This window comes from Pavona decussata, unplaced genomic scaffold (genome assembly GCF_977016875.1).
Source record: "Pavona decussata unplaced genomic scaffold, jaPavDecu1.1 SCAFFOLD_84, whole genome shotgun sequence".
NCBI lineage: Eukaryota > Metazoa > Cnidaria > Anthozoa > Scleractinia > Agariciidae > Pavona > Pavona decussata.
In genome coordinates this window covers 2417501-2435555 of record NW_028145502.1, presented here as the reverse complement: position 1 = coordinate 2435555, position 18055 = coordinate 2417501, and the positions used below count along the sequence as shown (strand labels likewise).

Genomic DNA, 18055 nt, shown 5'->3' with positions numbered 1-18055 from the left:
CTTTATGCTTTGAACCGACAACGTTAGTTGAAATGACTGTATATAAAGTAGCAAAAGGCACAAGTGATTGTCATGTTGACTTTGCAATATCAAGAATAAGAGCCAGACAATTATGCACAAGTCAACGAAAACCCTGACCCCTCCACCCCCCACCCCAGAACAAGGTGGGGATTACAAGGGAATAGTAGGGGATTTGATACAAAATCATGCCTGAGATGGTGGGGCATTGGAAGCGTTTAGTAGATTTAGCTGCCCCGAGGGGGTGGGGATTTGTGAACAGACTGCAATGTCAAAGAATTTTTTAGATAAAACTAGTGAGCAGCATGTCTGCAAACTCTTACAGTTGTAAAACGACTTATTTTGTCCTACACGTTTCCTGTGACAAACGCACACTTCGTCAGGGAGTTTTACAATACAACATAAGTGACCTGTATATATACCTAGTACATAAAAGACTAATAAAAATAAATTTTACATTACGTAAAACCGCACCTACGCTAGCGGATTTACATGTAGGAAACAGGTAAAAAGGTGTGTAAGGTGTTACATATTTTGTGCTTGACATAATTTTGGGGCCCACAGTTTTAGCTAAAACTCCAGGGGTGGGGTATTAGGTAATGCTTTGAGTTTATGAAGGATCCCAAGGGGTGGGGATATTATTCAAGATTTGAGCAAGGTTTTTTCCAGATCCCCACCTTGTCCGGGGGGGGGGGTCGTTGACTCATGCATTACTGCTGTGGTTTCCCTGAACAAAACAGTATCACTTTGCACTCTCAAAACAAAAGGATTAATGTGATTGACAGGAAGTTATGAAAGGTTCATGTTTTTCCTATCCCTTCCAAAACGAATGGGAAAATTATACAGCATTCCTAGATTAAGAGTTGAGAGCAAGAAAGACATCTTGACTCTCTTAAATCAATATCAAAGGCATGGAACTGAGCACCTAATTCGAGTTTACACATACAAACACAAAAAAAAAAACCAACTTCATGTGTACAAGAATAGCTATCAACCTGGGGAAAACAAATTTAAAAAAAAAAATGAGCTTTTTAACTTAATTTATTGAATTAATCAGCTACAAGTACAGTATTAGAAAATAGAAAAATGACCCAAAGCTAACTTGACTTGAAATATTTCTCCTGTATTCAAACATCTCCAATGTGCATCTCCCTCAAATAGAACCTGAACATCAAAAAAAAAAAAAAATCACTCAATTTGAGTAGAAAACGATGAAATCTAAACTATTTTTAAATCCCCATTAAGGACTCGATTTTCAATTGGCCCGCAGTTTGAAACGATCTCTTAGTATTGTGCATATTATGTTACCGACCACATCAATTCATATAACAACACTGGCCTTAACTATTGTCCGTATTAGCTTGCCATTTTAACATTATCTTGATTAAAGATCAAATATTTTTTAAGCAAATTGCTCTTCCTTCAGAAAAAAAAAACATCAAACAGTACAAAGATGTGCATCCATACATAAAGATTTGAAGTTATCTTACCTCCTTGATTGACAGAGCCGTCGGACCTTTCGCCTTCCACCGACACAGCAAAACCCCATCTACTTTTGATATTTATCAAACTAAAAATTTTCCTTCAGCCCAACAAATTTGCTGTAGAAAGGAACATTTTTCACACAGTCACGCAGGAAAAATAACATGAGGCGTAGGAAAACTTCGATCGCTTCCAAACTAGAAAACTTCTTCTTCTTCTTCAACTTAGCAAAGAGCCATAGACAACTAAATTCGCCCCTTCCGCCGCCATTTTTGACGCGCTGGGGCTCTGGGGACGAGACTGGGGCACAAGCGCAAAGATCACCTCCTCCTTACCGCGGTGAAAGGAAAATTAAGGAAAAAATGCCTTCAGTTACAACAAATCAGCATTAAATAATTTTGCCTTCTGTATGACATTATTATTGTTATTGTCGATGGGAAGTTTGCTTCATATGCACTAAAAATATATATAACTGCAGAAAGAATGAGAAACTGGTAAGGTTACTACGCTCATACGAAAAGCAGATTTCTATAAATGCTATGAAAAAAATTGGAGCTCCGCTTTTAGGCTTGGCTAAATATATATATTAAATCAAAGACGTTAAGCGTTGCTGAGTGTGAGAATCTATGTTTGATTCCAAGAACTTATAACTTACAACAAAGGATCTAATTATATCACTGATGATAATTGGCCTCCCACCGACCTGTCATTTGAGCAGCCAACAAAATTGCGAATTTGCTACGCTAAAATCTGACAGAGCGTGATCAACTGACGAACAGTTTAATTTCAGCAAAGAGGGGACACTGTAAGAGAGGCGCTCCGATCCTGTTAGCGCGAATCCCTAGTTAGACTGGTGGTTGATATGGCTTTAGGTAAGTTTCACGACTGTCGAGGGCGTGGTAGCCGTTGGTCTCTCTATTTTTCTCAGTTCTCAGGTCGAATATGAAGATTCCATCCGGACGCTCGTCTCAGCATAAGCATGGAGCTCAGAATTTTGTTTTAATTGTCGCCATACCTACCGTAGCTTGAACGCTGATATCTCGATTACTTTTACGCGCGAAGTCTCTGAAATGCGGTCAATCGAATACGACCTATTCGGGCCTGTGATAAACCACAGTTTGCATTCGCAATTTTGACATCGATTAAGCAAAACTACAAAATTTGCTTCTTGCTTTGCTGATCTTAATTGGAAAACAAACAGCACTGCCAGTAGTCAACTGAAGAACTTTAACTTAAAAACCTTGATTAATAACTGAAATAAGCTGAACATCACAACATTGAAGCATATAAGTGCTGTTAAATCATTTTCGTTCGCAGCTGGATGACTGCACTTTAGAAATTCATCCCAAACCAAAGCCATTTTAAGTCGGACAAGAATTGTACAATTACATCTATACAACAATTTTGTATCAAGAATATGTGAAAATTCATTACCTAACGAAGTAGGTTTTTTATGAACTTCAGTCAAGCAATTGAGTGATTTTAAATTTAAAAGTGGTTCTTGGCAGCCCATCAAAGTTGTTTACCACATTCCCTCAGTGTTGTGTGTGTACCACGACACCTTGAGGATCGAAATCAATCGATACAATCGATATTAATCGAAAGGCAATCATCGATTAATATCGGTAATCGATAGCAATCGGACACACAGAAAAAAACATATTATCAGTTGTTACTGATTGGCAAAAATCGGTATCATTCGATGAGCCCCATCTTTATTAATGATTTCAGCGTTAGGTTGCATTCTTCTTCTTTCAAGCATAAAACATGATTATGGGCGGTGTTTGGTTAAAGACATGGCGTTTTTTACGCACTTTCGATTAAATTTTTAATCGAATTTTTTCGTTTAAAAATTTAATCGAAAGTGCGCTAAAAAACGCCATGTCTTTAAATACCACATCCACCATTTTATGGGGACTATATTATAAAATGCAAACAGTCATTCAATTGCGTCTCATGAACAGGAGGTCGCTATTCTCGGAAAACTTGAGTCAACAAATTGCCATTGTCATTCAGTCGTAACACAAATTGGCTCACGTGTTTTACATATAATTAACTTCTGAGACACATTTTTAAACACAATGGAGGTTTACAGACTTGCAAACTATCTAAAAGGATTCAGGTTACATTTAAGACCCAAGGCTAATCGGACAGCTAGACTTGCTAGTATTTTAATAACATTGCCCAAAAAATACTTGAGTAATTTTGACCAAAAAACAATGAAATTGCCGTGACAGTGAATGCCCCTTCAAGTTACATACCACGCTTGAAAGCTGTCAGGGAAAAATCCCGCCACCGAAGGTCAGCTTTCAGTTTCAAAACAAATTTATTTTGAACTCGTCACAGCAACTCTGCTCACAAGTTATGTCCCCCACTCAGCATCTATTAAAGGACCTGTTTCAAAGCTTATCTTGTACGGTGTGTTGCCCAGTTTCCGGCCAAAATTACTTACTTCTGTTAGGTTCGTCATGGAAAGTAAAAAAGCGGTACAATGTGGATACATTGTATTTAAATGATAAATATTGGCTTTAAATTTAATATTTGTTGTTTAATTTTGCTATAAAAACTTAAAAACTGCGATGATCATTCACTTAATCAAAAACTTGAATACTATATTTGCTCATCATTCCTATCTTCATATATCATGACTTAAATTCAACGGAAATATTACATGTCCATGTCCTAAAAGAAATTAATTCTGATGTCTAAACCCAAGTTTCACGAAGGGTCGAATGTTGAAGAAAGTTTTTCACTCTTGCTTATTCAAGAACTTTTTTCTCTGAATTCTGGTGAGAAGTTGACTGGTTTCATTACTTTTCCTCTACTGATAAAATACAGAACTTTGGAAAGCCAATGACGAATTCATATTACTGAGTTTATTGTGCCAAAGAGAGGAGTCCCTCTAAATTGTATTTTGGATCAGTCATATAGGCGTTAAATTGTTGATCAACTGGGACTAACTGATGAAAGCGGGTTGGTTTAAAGTCTTCGAGTTGAGAATAACATGCATTGCTTTGTACACTGTAAACCTCCTTCCCAAACCTCGCGCAGTTTTATTTTGGTGACGTAACCGAGGCCCCCGCTCTGAATGAGTCAAAAGATCCACATTGAAAACCCAAATGTGCTATGCTGTTTTTGTGTGTAAATTACAAGCTTATCTCGCTCTCCTGAATTAGGGCCGACGTAGTTATAATTAAGGGATGAAATACTCCCATGGGCTTAAATGAGTCCTAGGATGGGCTGTAACAATTCTCATAGGGACGTTTTCCCACCAAAATGGCTCCATAAAGGAATAGGTCTGCCCAAGTGGAATCAGTAGTAAATCGGCGTTATTCGATATTGAATGTACGATTACAATTGTTTTATTCTATTTTATTTAGCTTTGCCGTGCAAAAACAGATGGAATTAAATAAATATTTCATACAATGGCTGGGGAGGTGGCCAATTACATTAGTCCCCTTTGCCTTAGAAAGAAAACTAAAATCTTCGAAATCTAACACTGATCTAAAAACCAAAAATATCAAAATAGCAAGGTGGGACAATTGTTCACGAGCACAATTGCACTTGATCAAGCAAAAGGACTTTCAAGCGCTGGGAGTGGGGCAGGGAAAATATCTGCCTTCTTTCATCGTCCTTCTAGTCGTATACAGGTCTTTACATGCTTAAATCAAATCTTTTATTGTTTCATTACAGAAGAGGGATATTGCCCTGTTATTAAAAACTACAACATCAATGTGTCTGCAAACACTGGACCTGTTGCTGTTGGTTCTCAATCAGCAAAGATCAATGTTGGCAATACGGAAGAATTAGGTATCTAACGCTTTATAACTTTTACTCCCGTACCATACGATCTAAATTTCGTTTTACACACAGACCTTGGATCTCATTGGCTCCTTATTATAGGTTATTAGAAGTGGAGTAGTGGCGCAAAATAGGAGGTAAATATGCTTCTAAAGTATTTAGATTAGCCATTTCTTGAATGCCTATACCTGGGAGTGGGTCAGGGAAAATATCTGCCTTCTCTTGAAAGCTGGAGGAACATTGAAACTATCAAATTGAGACATGTAGGGCACAAAAAAAGTCATAGACATTACTCCATCATTCGGCTGGGCAGCCGCCACGTTTGATTTTGCTATTTCTCCTCAGAAAAGCATTTCAACGGTAAACAAATTATAAAAACAAGCGATAATAATGTTTACTGACGATTCAATGACTCCATGTCACCATTTTCAAAGTTACGTAAATTACCGTTGCCATGGAAACATCATCAAGTTTGATGGCTTTTGCTTTCGATGCCTCGATATTAAAAATGAAAGTTATAAATGCTAAATTCGACGGGGACATTCTCTAACTCACTAAAAGGATGAAAAAAAGTTAATAACTCGATTTCTTAGGATACAGGAGTTAGTTATTATAAATGAAGCAATCGTTCTACCAAGTTACGATGGTCTATTGCGCACAACAAGGTTGCAGTGTGTAAAATTGTTTCTACCCTACAATTCACTTCTAAATTGCACGTTATACGAGAGTTTTAATGAGGTTGCTGAGCTTCAATCTTTAATTTCAGACCGCTACGAAAATCCAGACAAACAAACTGAAGACCCGGATGAGGGTGCATATGAACATGGCGGATATTATCAAGGAAGCTATTGCCGTAAAAGTTCTCAGCGCCAGTCTGTAGAAAGGGAGAAAGAGTGGGATCCAAGACCTAGTAAAGGCATCCTGATAAAGAAAGGTTGGTTATTGTGCTTCTCGTTAATTTATCAGATTTTTTTTCGGAGGAAGTGGTAAAAAAGATAAAGTCGCACTTCAGCCCAAGTGGCTGGTATTTGTAGCATGAATTAAGTAACTGGGAATATTGCTAATCCCCTCTGCGTGGATGCTGGTCCATCACAGCGTTACCCCCAGCATAATGTTGCCAGCACTCATTTATACACCTGAATTTAGGAAGCAACACAGTAATGTAGAGCCCAATCTAGCCTCGAACCATCGACCCTCTGATCTTTCGACCGTCCGATCGAAAGTCCATTGTTAGCCAAATGGCAACTGGATATCTAGGGACATGCAATACTGACGGTATGACTTGGCTGTTATTGTTTAATTAGCCACTTCTATACCATGCTCTCCTTTTTCCCACCATTTTATTCCTGTACTTTTTGTGAGCACGTTTGGGCATAAATTCGGTGCACACCAAGTTATCAAATGTTATATAAAATGTAACCTGTATTAAGCGGTAATTTACTATAGCCATTCACCGAAGATGACCGCTTAATACAGATTCAACTGTAACTATATCATTAATACCACGTTTTTAGGGAGAAAGATGTCCAGCGCAGTGCAGTATTCCATTGAATCATTTTTTGAGAATCCGGATCGATTTATCCAAGATATGGACATTTGTGCTGGATCGGCTAAGGAGCAACGGGAGCAGTTTATCCTTCTTCAGGTTCTTCCGCATCTCGAGGAATCGTTTGGCAAATGTTCTTCCTCCAACGAAGACGTCTATAAGATATTAGCGAAAATAAGCTGCAGTAGAAACAGCGGTAAAGTTGTAAAGCATGCTTTAATGCAGCTGTTTCATCTGAGCTGCAAAGATGATTTTGGCAGCACAGGCAAAGATAACCTGCTGGTTGTGGAAGCAACCCTACGATCGTCGATCTTCTCACCAAAGGGGATGTTCAAAAACGATGAACATTCCGAGCAGGACATAAAACTGTTTGTTTACAGTCGAATTTTGACGCTGCTTTGGATGCAAAAAGTACAACACGAGGAGCTGCCAACCATAGCCCTAGAAGACGAACTAAAAAAGGCCCAGGAAGAGCTAAAAAAACTGAAAAACCGAAAGAAGGGCGTTTTTCGGTATTCAATGGAGTTAATCCAGTCAACTATCTCTTATCTTCTTCAGCCTCAAAGCAAGTTGATGACATCAAAACTAAGCGGCTTCTTGGATGAATGCCACAATTTTTGTGAAAATCCTAAGATGGAATGCGATGATTTAAATATCCATCACGCATTATCTGAGAAGAACCGAAGTTTCCTGATGAATACAAGAAACGAGTGGATCAATTTGCACTGCATCTTAATCCACTTACATGGAAAGGTAGGTTACAGTCATGTCCACAATGTAAGCTAATGATTTCATTTATACCATGCATACCTTTTTAGCCTCTAACATTTTTCAGTGGATTTTACAGCCATTGCTAGTACCTGTTTCGCGTTGAATTTGAAGAGCACATACAAGGTTTCTTCGCGGAAAAGTACTAACCATCCACGAATTTCGCAAGATGAACACTAATGCGCTGATAATGTCTCTCCATTGAAGAATATTATCACATAACGTGATCAATTTAAACCAATCAGGCTCGGAGAAAATTTAGCGATGAAATCAGTGTAATGACAGACAGTGCATACTCAAGTTGTAGTCGATTCCCGAACCGGCTGGGAAGAATAAGCCACTTGTAATCAGTGGTTGTAAGGAATGGCTGCATACAACTCTTTCTGTTTTAGTTGGACAAGTACTCACAATACCGGCCAAACCAACATTTAAGGCTTAACGGCCATTAAAAGAATAATTAGCAATCATTATCTGAAATTGCAAGTATTCAACCACAGGCGTCCCAAGCTCACGTTTAGAGAAAGCGAAAAATAGATAATTAAAATTATCTATTTATTCATATATGCGTCACGGCTGTGTGAGTTGGAACGTGACCTTTCATCTTACGCGGTGTTAGGTTACATGAGAACCGTTGAGAATTTGAGCGCTTTATAAGACGTTGTATGGGGAATAAAATATCGGTCATTTAGAACGCTAAATACATTAAAATATCCTCATTTTTTACGTAAGATGATTAAAACAAACTCACCTCTTGTGTGTCCGTTGTGCTTTTGCGTTATTTTCGCTGTTTTGGGCTTTTTATGCCACCACTGTTCTCACCATTTGAATATTCTGCGGGGTTTTCCGCGAAATTGTACAATGTTCAAAGCTTTGCATCTATACTTACCAGAATTTCCAATGCGGCGGATACCTTGAACCTTTGCCGCTTTTTACTCTTTTAGGATTCGATTCATCGTCGATTTCGATGGGTCTTTTCGCCTTCGATAACATTGCAGTGCTCGCAGTCGTGCTCGTAAGTGCTCGCGGAAAACCCCGCAGAATATTCAAATGGTGTCCGTTGTTTAACTCCCGTCGCGTCACGTCGCTATGTCATTGGTTGATCAGGACAATGGAGCAAGGCGATAGTTCACTCGGGGGATGGGGTAAGTGATGAACATTAATTGACTGCACCACCCTGGGTAGCGCGAAATTTGACCTTGGACCCAAGCTTCTTCCGCGGCCGTGATCGACCACAAAATCACACGGTGCCGCAGAAAGGAGCGATCGTGGAATCTGCGGTGGAAAATGCTCATCTTAAGCGTAATGCGCCAGGATTTTCGAAGAAGAGACATTTTTTTGGGTGCAAGGATCATAGAGCTTTAACTGTGGGCGAAAAAAATTCCGATCGGATGGATTTTCTGGACGCAAACCGCCTCCGAGTTGGAAACGGTCGAAACCCGGCTGTGCTGCCTTCACTTCGTTTAATGAAGGAGAGAACAGTGGTGGCATAAAAAGCCCAAAACAGCGAAAACAACGCAAAAGCACAACGGACACACAAGAGGTGAGTTTGTTTTAATCATCTTACGTAAAAAATGAGGATATTTTAATGTATTTAGCGTTCTAAATGACCGATATTTTATTCCCCATACAACGTCTTATAAAGCGCTCAAATTCTCAACGGTTCTCATGTAACCTAACACCGCGTAAGATGAAAGGTCACGTTCCAACTCACACATCCGTGACGCATATATGAATAAATAGATAATTAATTTTTCGCTTTCTCTAAACGTGAGCTTGGGACGCCTGTGATTCAACGAGATTGAACAGAATAATTTAGTAGATACCAACGAAGCTACTTCCAGTTACACGAAAAAGACGTTTTTACTATCTGCTCTTCGATTAATGTACTTCGATGTCCATGCAAAAATAAACGAGACTCGGAAAGCTACGAGCTAACTAAGTATCAAAATAATGAATTTAATGATTTACATTTTTTAGTTGAGATGGCCATTGCTCACTCTTTCCGCGCCCTGACTGTAGAGGCGTTGCCTAAGGCAATAGGTGGCCATCATGAGACCTAAATGTGATTTTCCTCTTTTTAGGTGCAGAGTAAGCATCAATTTCCAAAACTAACGGCCGGGAAGCAAGCCATGAAACTCATCAAACTTATTGTGGAAGCCTACTTACAGGGTGGTGGTGGAGAAGATTGGAGATTTTGCCTCCTAGCTTCATCAGTACTTGTTGATATTGCCAAAAACAACGAGTCGCAAGGTGATCACTTGTTCATAGCAAGATGAATAATAAGTCCACTTACTAATTGTCGGTAAATGAAAGCTTCTTCAAACACTTCAGTCTTTGAACGGCTTGACGCTCTGAAATGACCCTGCCTCAACTTGAGGCAGGATCATTTCCACTCAGCGTCATTTTAGTGGGAAAATGGAGCAAGGTGGAGCATTTTAGTGGGGAAACAAAAGCATTATGTACAAAAGCCTAGCTTCAAGCCAAGTCACGTGGCACGTTCAATCAATCAATCAATCAATCAATCAATCAGTCCATCCATCCATCCATCCATCCATCCGTCCATCCATTCATTCATCCATCCATCCATCCGTCCGTCCGTCCGTCCGTCCATCCATCCAATTATCCATCCATCCATCCATCCATCCATCCATCCATCCATCCATCCATCCATCCATCCATCCATCCATCCATCCATCCATCCATCAATCAATCAATCAATCAACCTTCATTTAAAAGAGTATCTGTAAATAGTACATATATGCTTATTAGCCTAAACAGCTAATTCGTGGGGGGCTTATATGGGCGGGTTTAAAATTGACCAAGTAAAGGGAAAACAAAGCAATGAGAAACATAATCATAAGCCACTTATTAGCGGGGGTGGGGGGGGGGGGGGGGAGGCAAAACGTTCGCCCTGCGCTCCTTTCTCGGGAATGCTCTCTTCTTATTAGGGAGTAGTTAACCGCGGGACTGATGTTAGAGCAGCTGATCTTATCGACAGAATTGCTTACGTTTTTCTCGTAAACAGAACTAAGGGAGAAAGCCCGTAACTCTTTACTGGATCTCCTAAAAGACGAAAAGCTGCAGAAAAAGCCAAAATGTAGGGAGATACTTGAGAGACGATCCTCAGAGGTGTTGTTCTGCCCTGACAGAGAAACCAGGGAGAAATTGGCTGATTTTCTGTTCGGGGACAAAAGTTTACAGGACATCAAGGACACCCTTCAAACAGAACACTTATGCTCGGCTTACAGGATACAGACACTTGAGGTCAATAAAACAATTATTCACCAAAGTTCGGGCTGTTTTGTAAATACTGGGATGTTTCAAGGAAGAAAGGTAATAATTAGAAAACAATATTAATGACAGAAACTTTTTCGTGGCTAACCATCAATATAACGACAGTGCGTTGTATCAAACCATGTTTAAAGGTCCAACCGTGTTACAAGGTTGTAGGGGAATTGGGGGTGAAGGGCCTTGACTTCCCCTCACCATGGACTCTACAAGATCATTGATGACCGTTTTATGACGATAAGTATATATGTGCAGCCGCGAGATTGAAGTTGCCATCTTGAATAGATCGATTTCTAGAAGGCTTTCTCAGTTGAACCAAAGTTGAGTAGTGGGAAGGATTCCTCACTCCCGACGAAATTGCAACTAAATTGTTAACCTATGGGAGCGGTGAGAGGCGGTCGTATTAGCAGGCTACGAAGCCACAGTAATCAACAGACGTGACCCCTCAAAAAATTTCAATAGTACCCTCCTCACCTCCTCCCATTTCTTCAAAAGACATTCCTAGGATGAATTATAGGTTACAGTGAAAAGAAAAACATACCTACATTAATGGGAGAGTCCATTCGGCCGCGCTCTCGTGGGTATTTGGCTCGTGAAGCGTCACTAATATTAATAGGACGATTGTTTTTCCTTTTTAGGTATTTGCAAAATTAAGATGATTTTATCGTAAAATGATTCACTAAATGAATGGATCTTTTAATGTTGTAACTATAGGTGGCTGTCAAAGTCGCAACTGTCAAACGCCAGCACCTTTTGGTAGAAGATCCTAAATGGAAGGCCAGAGAGCTGCTCATTCGAGAAGCCTACGGCATGATGCGTTTAAATGCATATCAACACCCAAACTTTCCTGTCCTCCTTGGCTACGACACTAAAAGTTTGCCGTACCATCTTATCACAGAATTCGAAAGATGGGGTGACTTGCTTCAGTTCCTTTGGGTGTACCGAGAAAGGAATACGCAGTTGCAGCTGATTCGTCTTCTCAACATGCTCTTGAACATCGGCTGCGCTCTTTTGTACTTAGAAGAGTTGGGTTTGGTTCACCGCTGTGTCATGGCAGCAAATGTACTTGTTGGAGACAACTATGTTTGCAAGTTAAGTGGCTTACACTTCATTCAAAAGCTTACCTGTGGCCCACGTCCTAAAGGTAATTGTTTTGTCGTTTATTAATTTTGCAAAAGTTAAATTTAGATGTTTTAGAACACAATCGATGGAAATTTGAGGAATCTGCGAACCCACGCTCCGCGCACTAGTCGAGCGTAATAACCACTGCGTAAGTTCTTCAAAACACGTCGGCTATCCCAGGTAACTCACGGGCTAACGCTCGAAACGTCAGCACGGTGAATCGCTTTGCGGTGGCCAAATTACCTTTTTACCACTTGCCAACCTCTTTCCTCTTCTGTCCAGTTTCGCAATTTAGCAAAACAAAGCCCTCACGTACGCTCTCAGACACATACACACACACACACACACACACACACACACACACACACACACGTATCGATTATCGACAGTACAATTTCCAAAACATGCAGGTAGATCGATACATAAATATTGAATCTTATATAACATAATTTATCATGAAATAAATGCGGTGGTATATGGTAAATGAATGAGAATGGTGGATGTAATCACATTCTCATTCAGTCACTATTCATATACCATCACATTTATTCCATTGCGCATACGCCACGCATTGACATTCATATCCTAGCAGTATGCAGGATGTTTGTCCTATGAACCAAGTTCAATGACCTTAGCTCCCACAAGTCTCCTGTAGCTCAGCAGTAGAGCATCCGAAGTAGTAATCGGAAGGTCTTAGGTTCGACTTAATTATACACCATTTTCATAGTTTATCACAGTAATTAAAGATGATAATCAATTATAAACCTGATTTTAAACAATCAGTTTATTCCACCGCAGGACATCAAATATATGACACCTTCCGAAGAATTTAATCGTTTTATATTTGAAATGGAAAGCTACTTCACCAGTTTTTTAAATGTTGTAGGTTTTGCTTTGCTTGCAGATTCGGATGCGGCTTCTCCTTATGCCTCCGTAGACGACGTTGATGGTGTTCCATGTTATGTAAACAAATGTAATGACGAAGACATCCCCGTGAGATGGAAAGCACCCGAATGCATCACGGAGCATCGCTATTCTACTGCCTCTGATATTTGGGCCTTTGGGATGCTAGTGTATGAGGTGCTCACCTATGGGTGCAAGCCTTACAGAGATGTCCCAAACGATGATGAAGTCCCTTCTCGCGTAAGTCCTATCGGCCCATCCATCTATCCATCCATCCATCCATCCATCCATCCATCCATCCATCCGTCCGTCCATCCATCCATCCATCCATCCATCCATCCGTCCGTCCATCCATCCATCCATCCATCCGTACGTCCGTCCGTCCATCCATCCATCCATCCATCCATCCGTCCGTCCGTCCGTCCGCCCGTCTGCCTGTCTGTATATCTATCAATCTATCTAAATCAGTAGTTGCTTTTATATCTAAAAGTATTTTAGATATATTTGAAGATGTAATTATTGTATCGCTAGAAATACAGCTGTCATGTAAAGAAGTTATCACTTATGGAACTTCCATAGTAAAGTAAAATTCGTTCATTCGTTAATTCATTCGTTCGTTCGTTCGCTCGTTCGTTCGTTCGTTCGTTCCTTCCTTCCTTCCTTCCTTCCTTCCTTCCTTCCTTCCTTCCTTCCTTCCTTCCTTCCTTCCTTCCTTCCTTCCTTCCTTCCTTCCTTCATTCATTCATTCTGTCTGTCTGTCTGTCTATTACATTATAACTCGTCCCTCTTAGCCTGGACCTTCCAATGAAATCCTTCAAGAATAAGCTTGGGCTGATTAAGATGCCACGAGGGGCATTGTGTCAAGAACATCATGATTTCTAAAATAGTAAAACTTTCCTCAACGATTTCAAACGGCGATCTTCCTGCAGCTATCCTTAAACTACCTCCAGAAAGATAGAACCAAACACTACAAATATAGCTTTACGTTAATTTACCGGAGTCTAGACCTACCTGTTTACCTAGCAAATAGTTCACCAAGAGTTTGTGTATTTACAGGTTGTGGACCGTAAAGAAATAGTCCCCCGTGAGTCGTGCTTTGAAGACAATGAATATGAGCTGATACGTCAATGTTGTGAATGGCAGTTTAACAAGAGACTCGACGATATTACTGAACTCAACAGAAGACTGGAAGAATTACTCAAACATGCAGGTACAGTCTGTAGTGTTTGTGTCTCTTGGAGATCAACACTGTGTCTAAAATTATAAGTAAAAGTAGAACTTGGTGATAATGATCACATTTTTTACTGAAAATGCAAAGATTTTTATAGTAAATAGGCCTCTTTCGAGAGAATTTAAGGGGCCCCTTGAGAACTAAAACAATCAAATCAGTGACCTAGGCAGGATTTTGTTACACATTAGATGCATTATTAGATTTTTGTGTAAATATTAGATACATTAGAATACTTAACATTATACAAGATAGAGTTTGTCGTTACAAGATACTGACAGTCGTACAAGGACAGGCTGGTTAAAGAAATAGCCTCAAGAACTCCACCGCCGAAAAAACTCCAAAACAGACTTCCACTGGACAGCTGTAGATGTAAGGCTATATTTGTAAGCAGCCAGGCCTCGTTTGCGATCCCTAGGAAAACCTGATTCCCGGGAAAAGCCGCTGATTTTGAGGTATTCATTTTAATCAGGACCATTTCTTTTCATGCGTTCCTCATAACCGCAAAAATGATAATTACAACTGTGGGCCGATTTAAAAAATCAGTGCATTTGGAACACGGAACAGTAAGAGAATCAAACGTATCGAGTACTTTCTTCCATAGTGGGTATCAAATATTAAATAAAGACTATTTCGCCCGATGGAAGTCAGTTTGATATCTCTAATTTTTGTGCACCTAAAAAGCTAAACAATATCTGCAACATTGCTACTGTTGAGGTGTTTTTTCACCTTTCAGATGCAGACAAATTGAGGCCTGACCCACCACCACTAGAAATGCTGTATCATTCTTCCAGTTATTCAGTGAGTTTTGATTTCCATTTCTTTAATTTTCTTTCTTTCTTTCTTGACAATTGTCTGTAATTAGTTACATGTTTGGTCTTAGGTTATACGGAGGGGCCTAATGCCAAGCTTCTTTCACCTTTTATGGGGTACCGGTGGGTGGACAAAGACAAATATACAAAAAACAGTGTAACGTAACGTAATCTAGGGTGAAAGTGCAATGTTCATAATTCTTATAGCATGTAGCAGAATGGTTCGTTGTATACTACTGAAGACTTTGTTTGTCTTAGACCTTCCTAGCAAACTTTCTTTCTTCCCTTTTTTGCTTTGTGCCCGGGGGAGGGGTACTCCCCTATATAAGGTATATAGGTATGTGCCGCCCCAAAGGGTATGGTTTTTGAGCCGTTTTGGTCTGAAAACGGGTATAGATTTTGACAATTACGGTCCGAAATCGGGTCAGGTTTTTGGGGCGGGGAACATTTACGAATGCTTACAAACATATTTTTTTCTCAGTACGTAACTGGAACGACCAACTGATAGCGAGAAAAAGAAATAGATAAACTATGTCATTCCAGCTTACTTTTACTCCTTTCACTCCGTTCGGCACTGATGCATAATTAGGTCTGAAAACGGGTATGAATTTTAGAGGTCAGGTCTGAAAAGGGGTGTGGAAATGGCATGTTTAGGTCTGAAATAGGGTCGGGATTTGAAGACCCGGGCGGCACACCCCCACCAAGAATTCCGAGGAATTCCCCCCCCCCCCCCCCACCTCGAGCTTTGTGTTCCCTACTTTGCACGGTTAGTTTATTTGTAGCTCACAACATACGCTTTTTACTCTCTGTGTACAGTTACAACAAGTAGTATCAAGCCTCTGCCCTGGGTACATGGGTAAATTTAATTTGTTTATTTATTTACAGTTGATTTTCTCTGAAGGGCCTTTCTCGATCTCGTAAGCGACCATCTTACACGATCCCCGTTTTAGTTTATTACTTCACAGAATCTTACTTAACTAGTTGAATTAGTTTGCAGCGTAATATCATTTAGAATCCATTCAGCGTCCATTTTTCCAAGGTTGGTCTCGTACGAGAGAGCCACTGTATTTAGCTGTTTCGTCCTTTGCAAGCAAATTTTATACATATCGGATTTCACGTAACCTCTGTAACACAACAAACTTAACCTTCGTCATTTGTGTTTTCTTTACAGGATGTTGGAGATCCCCAACACTTGCGTGAATCTCTCCTTGGTATTGAAGGTGCGTTTTTTTGGGAGAATCCAACTGAAACGGATTAATGTTTTGTGATCTCAGATCCTTCGGATCATGGTGCATCAAAGGAACCGACGATACTCCATGATCCGAAGGATCTGAGATGACAAATCCGTTTTTGGATTCTCCAAGAAAGCGCACGCTGAGTCTTTACTTGTCTGACCTTGCTTTTTAATGTAATTCGCTACAGGTCTTAAGTAAAATAGAAACTTACATGTAAAGATGGTCAGTAACAAGCCCTTCCTCCTGTTCGTCCAGACAGTTTTTTTTTAATGAAATGAGCAAAAATCATCACATCGGTAAAACCGTCATGTAATTAATGGGTTGTGATAACCTGTAATGTTTTTATTTTTCGTTTTCATCTTAGAATTGTACGACGATATGGATCACGAAATTAAAAAGCCAGAGGACAAAGTTTATGATGCATCATGCCGTGCAACAATTGAGGTTGGTTTAGACTTATGATTATAAACGCAAAGAATAATAATCTATAATTAAAGCATCAAATTTTCGTTATAACAGCGAAACTAGTGTGTTAGTAATACCAAAGACAGTTCACACGTATAAGAAAAAGTCTTAATAGAAACAGTTAAAGGAAACTTGTCGTTGAGGGGAAAATTTAACTGACCACACCCATGCACCTCTCACAATGCAAGTTTCAATATACAGTAAGCACCTGTGCTGCAACAGGACATGGCCCTTCGATCGACTTTATCCGAACCACCTTTTCACCAAACTTGCGTTGCATATAGCGGCTTCAGCAGCTGCTTCGAATCATGAATAACTTCTGATTATGGAAGTTCTGAAAAACTTTTGTTAAACAATAAGCAAAGCTAAAAAGGAAAATTTTGGTAACTCAAATTTGGTCTTCAGTTAATGCTCTCTGAGGCCAAAGTTTCTTTATAGGGATAATTTTTTAAATCCAGTACCAAGGTTACTTTTTAGTGACTGTAGGATGATCTGGACATTTTTTTAAGAAATGGTCAAAAAGTATGGGGGGGGGGGGGGGGGAGGGGGGAAAGGGGGAGAGTGAGCCGGTGCTGAGAGGGACGCCGGTGGGCCATCAGTTTTTGAGGGAGTGTCGTGAGTCGTTCAATTTTTCGTCTACCCGTGGGGGTGGGCCGTCCTGTTTTAGAATAGGAATAGTCACACTTTTGAAAGAATAATTGTTTTTGACAATCAAAGTCTTGATACTACATACTGGTTCACAATTGGCCACCCATATAAAGAAGAGCAGCTTTACAAGTCTGCATTTTTTTTTGGTGTATGAAACACGCCGAGCCGACATAATTGTGTCCTTTTATATGAAAATGAAACTTTAATAAAATGTATGAATCCTTTTTTAGATTTAATCGCTGTTTAATATTCTCCCACTCTTAAAGGGGAAGTATCACGCAAATTTGATGTCATTTCAAAACCCCAAAATGTTTGTTTATCAGCGAAAACGACGAAATAATTGTCAATTTTGTTATAAATTATCACCTCAGTGCAATAAAACTGTCGATTAGTGCCTCTGGCCAGAGACAGAGTTGGTCGGTATGGATTGAAACTTGAAAAATGTTAGGCTGATGTTTTTCAAGTTCTCGCATTTTTGTTTCCAAAACGCGCTAGAACTGATTACGAGTTTTTCCTTTCACGAATTGAGTTGATGTCTTTCCTCTTGTCATTCTAGAACTATTTGGTAGCTGATTGAAGGTCTTCTTTCATCATTTTTAACAAAAGATATAAAAAAACCCCATGATTCCTACCCTTTAATCAATAAGTTGCTACCACATTACTTATATTCCCGCAAGGAAGCAAACAAAGACGCATGGAGTCTCATTTCGTCTAGTATAAAGATGTCAATAATAAACCG

The 18055-nt window shown here is 39.7% G+C and overlaps 1 protein-coding gene across 2 annotated transcripts in view; it reads left to right on the top strand.

Moving 5' to 3' along the window:
* The first annotated feature begins 2287 nt into the window (after positions 1-2287).
* Positions 2288-18055, top strand: part of LOC146475413 (uncharacterized) — a 23998-nt gene continuing 8230 nt past the window's right edge. The window contains exons 1-12 of one of the 2 annotated variants that reach the window (XM_085115830.1): positions 2288-2372; positions 5194-5310; positions 6068-6235; positions 6816-7600; positions 9697-9865; positions 10641-10948; positions 11618-12047; positions 12930-13168; positions 13985-14138; positions 14893-14957; positions 16140-16188; positions 16568-16647. In XM_085115830.1, coding sequence (XP_084971956.1) covers positions 2363-2372; positions 5194-5310; positions 6068-6235; positions 6816-7600; positions 9697-9865; positions 10641-10948; positions 11618-12047; positions 12930-13168; positions 13985-14138; positions 14893-14957; positions 16140-16188; positions 16568-16647 — 2574 coding nt within the window. In that variant the 5' untranslated portion in view covers positions 2288-2362. The remainder of the gene's footprint in view (positions 2373-5193; positions 5311-6067; positions 6236-6815; positions 7601-9696; positions 9866-10640; positions 10949-11617; positions 12048-12929; positions 13169-13984; positions 14139-14892; positions 14958-16139; positions 16189-16567; positions 16648-18055) is intronic. The other variant, XM_085115831.1, reaches the window with a different exon arrangement.